Source organism: Lygodium microphyllum, chromosome 18 (assembly GCF_053477565.2).
Source record: "Lygodium microphyllum isolate KBCC chromosome 18, Lygodium_microphyllum_v1.1.10, whole genome shotgun sequence".
Classification (NCBI taxonomy): Eukaryota; Viridiplantae; Streptophyta; class Polypodiopsida; order Schizaeales; family Lygodiaceae; genus Lygodium; species Lygodium microphyllum.
The window spans coordinates 83,731,904-83,740,601 of record NC_141152.1 but is presented as its reverse complement, the minus strand read 5'-3'; the positions used below and the strand labels follow the sequence as shown (position 1 = coordinate 83,740,601).

At 40.0% G+C, this 8,698-nt stretch overlaps 1 protein-coding gene across 1 annotated transcript; it reads right to left on the bottom strand.

Moving 5' to 3' along the window:
- Positions 1-3,304: 3,304 nt before the first annotated feature.
- Positions 3,305-5,393, bottom strand: LOC148021096 (protein arginine N-methyltransferase 1.5-like). Its single transcript, XM_087698209.1, has 4 exons — positions 4,691-5,393; positions 3,723-3,771; positions 3,520-3,606; positions 3,305-3,418 (listed from the first exon to the last, which is right to left on the bottom strand). Coding segments are annotated over exons 1-4 (252 nt in total). The 5' UTR covers positions 4,693-5,393.
- Positions 5,394-8,698: the final 3,305 nt, after the last annotated feature.

The following is an 8,698-nucleotide window of genomic DNA, read 5'->3' as shown; positions in this document are numbered from 1 at the left end:
CCAAGGACACTCGACATAAGTTGGATCCTCCAAGTTTGAAGGTTATTTTTCTTGGTTATTCAGATCATTCCAAAGGTTACAAATTTTACGATCCTTCTTCTCAAAAGGTTATCATTAGTTGTGATGCTATATTTGATGAGAAGACTATGGGTGGCACATGGTCGTCAGATGTTTCAGATGATACACAGTCTTTGCTTAGTGCATTTCCTTACTTGCTTTGTGATTCTACTAATTTTGATGATCATAAACCTCCTTCACCTCCAAAGAAGATTGATGAAAATTTGGAGATCTATGTCGATCTTCCTATTGAGATAGAGCATGGATTCTATTCTATTGAATATGATGTCTTTGATGATGCTATGTCTATCCAAGAGGATCCAATATTATTTATGGAAGCTATCAATTCATCTCAAAGGGATCAATGGCAAGAAGCTATGCAAGCTGAGTACGATTCTTTAATCTCCAAAGGTACATGGATTCTTACTGAACTCTCCCCAAATCGTGTTCCTATCAAATGTAAATGGGTTTATAAAACCAAGACCAAAGCTGATGGCTCGTTTGATAAGTTCAAAGCACGACTTGTTGCAAAAGGTTACTCACAGATTGCAGGAGTAGATTATCAAGAAACATTTTCTCCCGTTGTGCGCTCCACAACTGTTCGTATGATTCTGGCTTTTGCAACACTATTTGATCTAGAAATTCACCAAATGGATGTTAAAACGGCTTTTCTCAATGGAGATCTTGAAGAAGAAATCTATATGGAGCAACCTGAAGGTTTTATGATTGCAGGAAAAGAGCATCTTGTATGCCAGCTTCATCGTGCATTATATGGATTGAAGCAAGCCTCTCGTGCTTGGTATATTAAGATTGATCAGTTCCTCACATCTAAAGGTTTTGTTGCATGTTTTGCTGATCCAAATCTTTACATCAAAAGGGAGGACAAATATTTTATTATTCTTGCTCTATATGTTGATGATACTATTCTTGTGTCAAATAATATTGCTTTCTTGGATGCTATGAAGAAGTTATTATCGACTGCATTTGAAATGGTGGATCTTGGTGAGATACATTCTTGTTTGGGTATTCAAGTTCAACGACACCGACAACAAGGCATTCTTCTTCTTCGCCAGACAAAGTTTATTAATGATATTGTTAAGAAGTTTGGGTTGACAAATGCGCACTCTGCCAACACTCCCATTCTTTCAAGCTCTACCAAGGGTACATCTACAACACACAATGAAGAATCAGCCATTCATCAACCTTTTGCTAATCTTGTTGGTTGTCTTCAATTTATTGGTTTAAACACAAGACCAGATATTTTATTTGCAGCTAACTTTTTGGGACAGTATCTTTCTTCCCCTTCCACTATTCATTGGAGTGCTGCAAAACGTATTCTTAAGTACCTCAAGGGTACTAAGGAATTTGGTCTTATTTATCGTCGTCGAGAGGATTCTTCTTTATCTTCTTCAACTTCTCTTGACCTTATTGGATATACAGATGCTGATTGGGCAAGTTCACACTTATCCATGCGATCTACAAGTGGGAATTGTTTCTTTGTAAATGGATGTTTGGTTTCTTGGTCCAGCAAGAAACAACGATGTATTGCGGTTTCTACAACTGAAGCTGAATATGTTGCTGCATCATTAGCAGCTCGCGAGCTAGTTTGGCTTCGACAACTACTTGCAGATTTGGGACATCCTTCATCATCTAGTACACCTCTTCGATGCGATAACCAAAGTGCTATTAGTCTTACCAAAGACTATATACAACATAGTAAATCAAAGCATATTGCTATTCATTATCATTATGTTCGACATGAAGTCAAGAAAGGTTCCATTATGGTGGAGGATTGTCCTAGTGATCAAATGGTTGCAGACATCTTCACAAAAGCTCTTAGTGAAGCTCGCTTTAGCTCATTAAGACATGCACTTGGTATTGTTCCAAGTTCTTGTTTCACTAGTTGAGGCATGTATCATTGTATTCAAGAAAACTTTATAGTAAATTATTTTTGTATCGTAGGTATGTGTAGGGGCTCGGGTTTTTCCCTTGTTCTCCCCAAGGGTTTTTTCACTCGCAGCCAGAGACCTTTGTTTGAGTGGGGATGTTACAACTATATATATCATCTCTCACTTGACTTGGGTCTCACCTATATATACTAACTCTACATCAATATGAATCATTCTTTGGGAGCATGTCTTGTGTATCTCTCTCGTACTCTCTCTCTCTCTCAACAAGGAGAAGTCACCGACCATTCATACCAAACCTAGAATCAATGAGAACATCAATTTAATTGACTACTGGAGGTAAAACCAAACATTAAGAACACGAGATTAGGTTATATGAAATATTTTTACCTTGCTTGGGCCAACACACCTCCAAAAATGTACCTCCATCAAGGACCCAGCTGGGACATACATAGGCTTTTGAAGTGGGAAAAATATTGCAAACCTTCACAGTGCAAAAAGATTTTTAATCAAAACAAGTGTATTGGACCAACAACTTACCTCCCAAAGAAAAGCACCAATTCACATATACTGCAAGTTGTCTTATGGAGGCCATAGAAGTTCCCCCATCTTGGTTTCGCATCATTTGATCACAGATTCACCACATTGAAGCTGCTCAAGAATACTCGATGGCTAGTTTGACTATTCTAAGAATATTGATAGCTAGTGTATTGTCACAAATCACCATCAATGACATCTACAGGACTTGCAAGTGTTCGTTCACTTGGTGTGAAAAGACAAAACCAAAAAAGAGAACCCATAACATAGCAGTTCTGATAATTATCCTGTGTAAATGCACGCGAGGATGTGGTGTGCACAGAGTGCACTACAGTGTACATGATAACTGCATGTGCAGGTGGGCATCTGTGGGTAGGTGCGAGTGTGGCAGCAACGGTAACAGCACAGTACCAAGATACCTCCCACCTCTACCAGCCACTTTAAAACCACACTGGATCCAAGTTTTCCTACTCCAAAAGCCTGTTTACTAGTCGAGACAACATCTTCTATATGCAACGATGTAATGCACAAAAGATACAACTTAACTAGCAGAGAAGTGAAGCTACTTGGTGGAAGAAAGAAATTTTGGATGGAATAATATGTCAAAAAGCATAGACATTTTAGCATCAGGACTTTACCAGCTGAACATGTCTGGTGTTGCACTTGAAGGTTCAATGCCCAAGTGAATATCCTTATATAATGTCGAGTCAAAGTATCCAGCAAAGCCTTTTAGAAAATGCCCACAAAACGATTCATTATTATCAGAACAACTGATGAAACACAACTCAGAATTTTTGACAAGCTCACTTACCATGGACTAGGACAAAGCCAGTGTCTGGTGCAAACTCAAAAGCCAGCTTCTTATAGCGTCTGTTATCATTATGTGTAGAGAAGTTTGGATGATTAAAAGTAAAGACCTGTTGGTGACAATCAAGTCAAATATCAGGACAGCATGGAGCTATAACACACCATTAGTGAGACACATTTCCATGACATGGCTGAAAGTACGAAAACACACAGGCTGTGGAGTAGCCAATCTTGCCACACTGTGCAGCTTCACAACATATGCAGTTTCAAAATGTGTGAGATCATTGTAAGATTTGACCTGCAAACCCCCCCACACCCCACCAAAAAAAAAGAGATAAAAGAATATCCATAAACTTGTACAATAAGCAAATACAAAGCACTAAAAATACTGAATCAGAATCCACAATATCATACATCTCTATATAGCTTGGATGCAGTGATGGGGGCAACAAAACTTGTGTACCTGTCAAAAAGAGTCATCAAAATCTTATCAATTCATGATGCATTGACAAGCTAGAGTTCCATGAAGCAAAAGAAGAAAACCTTCAATGTTTTACCTCAATAACTACCAGTACACACAAACAAGGTCCTCTAAAACATGAAAGGCCTCAATATTCACACCACAGTTCTTGTGGAAGTACACCATTGATAGATTTTGCCTATGCATCATGTCTGCTCTTTCAACACAAGAAATTTAGGTTATAATGCACAATCCGTTCCTAAAAGGTCTGTGGTATGAAGTCTCAAATAATGCTGCAATTCCTACAAAGGTATTCAGGCCATTTCATATGACCACTCTGCAAGTTCTTAGAAAACAATCCAAGCCATTGCTAAAGGTCGGACTGGAGTTCTCAAAAGGACATCCCATGTCCTTGTCATAAAGAAATGTGCAGATATTAGGAGCTATGTCCACATTTCTGTATCCAACCTGTCAGCTCAGACTCAAAAGAAGGTGTAGCATGTTACATACCTTGCAAGGATCCTTACAGACTCAAAAGAAGGTGTGGCATCTTACATACTTACACTTTATGAGTACGAAAGAAAGAGAGTCCACACATCACAAGGACTATTGGGTGGAGCAAGGGCCCCTCTTAGCTTTTTGGGGTTTACAATACATTGAGGAACTGATGGATACGTGGGTAGGCTCAAGTTCAGTGTAAATCTTGCTCTAAATGCTGAGTGATATGTTGCTGATACCAAACTTCAAAGAAAATGTTGTTGAGCAAGGAAAATCACAGCCCAAATTAACCTCTAACTCATCATAATTTTCTGGCCTGAATTCACTACTTAAAACAGCCCCAAAAGATTTATCTAAGAGGAGAAGACATCTTCAGAAGTCATAAGCAAAAAACTCAAAATGTTTTGTAAAGCCAGTCACGGACATTCCCAACTTTAATCCTTGTCATCAGATTTTGCTTTCACCTTCATCACCCTCTCTCCTATCTTGCAAGCATTGCCATCTCTCCTGCTGCAATTGCAATCCAGCCCTGCACAGTGACGTTCCAGCCTGATTCACATCTACTCCATCACAAAGAGGACCTGCTGCTCTCCAAGCTGATGCCATCATCAATGTTGCTATTTTCAGGACTGTTTGCTGTTGCAGGAGGTTGTCTACTGCTGCATTTTGCAGCCCTAGCCTCTGTCATCACCAACTGATGCGCTGCGGTTGCTGCCTGCCGGAGGTCTTTACGTACCTGCGTTTAACTCTTGCAGGCCTGCTTCCAGGGTTTCAAGCATTGGTAGACTGCTACTGCTGCGTGCAAGATCCTTCTCTGGTAAAACACTCCCTCGTAGCTGTTTCTGTCATCCCCAACTCCTGTACCAATGTTACACTTACTATGTTCCTCCAATCATTCTAGTGTGAATGCTACCTATGCCCACGGGCACTTTTTACATTCTTGTTGGAGAAAGGTGTTTTCCACATGCCACACCTCGCTGCCTTGCAAACCCACCCTTGAGCTTTCACCTTAGCCACCTCTGTCCAACCACGCTAGGCCCCCTGATTCCATTTTTTGCCACCACCCTGGCCACCTTCATCTCCTTGTCAACTGTTGTAGCAGTGGAACGTCTACTGCAGCCCCTCTGCCTTCGGCATGGACCCTGGTGATCACACTACTTGCAAGCTGCAACAGCATCATAGAAGCAGAAAACGCCCCTTTACAGGACCCGAAAGGCCAAAACATGAGGAGGGCCCGAAACGCGTTTCCCTATCTGAAACGTTTCCCCTTTGGGGAAACAGCTGCCACATGGCGTTTCCCCTTGGGGAAATGTTTCGGTTCGCTTCGTTTTTCAACAAGACCAAAACGTTTTTAGCAAAACATAATATATTGTTTTCATTTCAAACATAGCGTTATTAATCGTCGTGTTTGTTATGCTTGTTAAGCGTAGCCTTATTAATCGTCATGCTCATTGCCTTTTATACATAGCATTAAAGCCTTATTATTCTCATGTTCTTTACACTTTTTTTGTGATTTTCTTCAAGCATTATTAATGTTTTATTGTTAAATGTTTAATGTTTTAATGTCGTGTTTTCTTTAAAACTCATAATGTTAAATAGTCATTTAATATTTAATGTCTTAAATGGTTCATGAGTTAAGCTTAAATTGTTAAATATTTTACATTTAATCATTTAAAATGATTAAGCTTAGAGTCATTTATATCCATTTCAACTTTCTTCATTAATAAGGAGGATGATAATGAAGAGCATTTGCCTACAGCAACTAAAGATTACGACATGGATGAGAAAGAGGGAGATAGAGAGGAGAGGAACTAAGAGATGATATTTAGTTATCACTCTCTCTTGTATGGTTTTGCACTTATTTACAATTGCTCTTTCTTTGCAATCACCATATTAATTGTGCCAAAATCCTTGTATGCACCTCAACCAGGACTCTCACCATCATCTCCTCCTTCCTACCACCTTAGGTTGTCTATGCCCCTACTATGCCTATCGTCACCTAACTCGTGTCCAAAGTGTTGCCTTTGTCCTCAGCAGCACTGCCCTGAGGATGTTTTGCCCAGCTCCAACATTGCCATCTTAATTTGCACCACTATCAGCACTTGCAACCAACATCACAGCCCAAAAAGTTCTCTAGCATTGCGATGCCCTGCAACCTTTCGTGATATTTTTTGCTATTTATAGCAGATTGGTCCAGCACTTAAACATATCTTGATCTTGAGATCTAACAGAGATAGCCTGCCGTGACTGACGGCACACGAGCTAACGGAGATTGAGGTCCTCAAAGTGGAGACACACGCAGATATTTTCTCTGCTCCCATGTATATTTCTGCACTCCTATACAACATACTACACTACAGATTTTTTGTGTTTCACTATCTCCTTATCTCTCTCTCTCCTCTCTGTGTTCACTCTCTCTCAGTCTTTGTCCTACGCTTCTATGTCGCTGCACTCTAACATGGTATCAGAGCGGTGAAATCGGACTGACTAATTGAAGAACCTACCTAAAGAGGAGATTTCAGCGTGACACAAGGCTGCATTTTCAGCATTCAAGGGCGAGCGGGAGGGCTACGCATCGGAACAAGGCTGAGCGAGTGTGGGTGTGCGAGAAAGGAGTCCAGCTGGTGAATTTGCTGCAGGTTATTGTTGTTTGAAAGGGAGGAAAGCTGTGTTTTAGGCCTTACATTGCAGATTTTACCTTTTCATCGCCTCCGACGGGGCTGAAGAAGGTTTAAGAAGCAGAGGAAACATCCCTAATAGGCTATGTTTACAAAGTTAGAGGGGGTTGCTTTTACGTTTGTGCAAGCATTGCAGGTGATCGTGTCTACAGAGATTGAATTGGAGTTCCAGGCGATCATAGACAAAAATGTGCCTGTCCTACTGGCTCTTCCATCGAATCAAAAGCTTGATGGTGACAATTACCGCATCTTGCGGGTGATGATATTGGCTATTCTGGAGACTTATGATTTGGCGAAGCTTGTGATGGAGGAGACTAACAGGCCCTTAGTAAGAGATGAGTCCAAACTCTCTTCCATTGCTCGTGCGGAGTTGACCAAGGCCCAGTCTCATAGTGATGAACTCTTGTTGCTTCTTTTACTTCATCAATTTATAAAGTTAATTGGTTGAAGCACCAACCCCATAAGATACCATTTCCCTTAGACTAAATTTTGGCAACTTCACCTTTATGTTTTTGCAAATCCTCCATGTAATGCTCCACTTCTTTGAGAAGTTAATAAAACATCCCATTACTAGAACACTTAGCAAGAGTCGTAATAATATGCTCCCTACATTGCTAACTACTAACATGCAACCCTCTTTAAAGTCAATCCTGATTTTTGCCATACATATTGATAATCTCAATGATGGTATCTATGGATCTCATCTAGTTCTACATTGGATTAGCCATTGGATTGTTGGTTTGTTTCCAAGCATCCTTTAGCTATAGGTTGAATCCTTCCCTTAAATCTAGAAAGGAGCTATTGAAAGAGAGGGGCTTCCATTTCTTTCTCCTACTAAACACATCCTTCTTGGATGGACTTACTAGGCACCTCACATTCCAAGAGATCATAGTGAGCAAGCTAAAAGGAGGAGTTGAAAGAGAGAGGCTTCCATTTCTTTCTCCTACTAAACACATCCTTCTTGGATGGACTTCCTAGGCACCTCACATTCCAAGAGATCATAGTGAGCCAGCTAATTAACATTATATCTTTGTTCGAACCTCCATAATCCAAAATAGCAAAATAGCCTTGTCAACAAAATATTTGCAAGAAGTTTTTAAAGGGAAAGTTTTTATTTCTTACCTCCATTAGACTTCAAAGAATTGACAATAATTAGGTTGCTCCTTAGGTTCCTCCTTCCAAGGCTTGTTTATTTCCTTGAATTTACCCTTCTCAACCTATGTTTTATCCTTTTTGCTTCTTTTGAAGTTCTTCCTTATGTCAAGTATTTTCTCCTTGGCTTCTTCTTAGCTCAATTCCTTTTTGGGCATTCCTTTGCAAAGCACCCATCTTCTTTGCATTTGAAGCATGTATCCAAGAAGAGGGAGAATTTGATATCGACCAACAACTCAATCCCATTAGGATAAAAAAGCTAGAGCATCTCAAGGATCTTCTTCCTCTTATTCCAAAGTATGAGAGGCCGCTTGCTCCACTAGTTAATATTATTGTAAGAACATAGAGCGCTCTACCTAGCACTTCTACTAGCACATTAACTTCTCCATCTAGCAAAGTAGGAAGTCCATGAAAACTAGCCCATATTGGACATTCAATTTCCCATATTGGACATTCAATTTGCAAGACCTCCTCGGGAATAAAATCAACATGCCATAGAAGCATGTAAACAAGGCTCACTTTAAGCCAAACACGTGAACCCAAAACCCAATCTCTTTTTGCTTTAGATGAAAGCAAGACCCAAAAGAAATCTAATGGCAAGC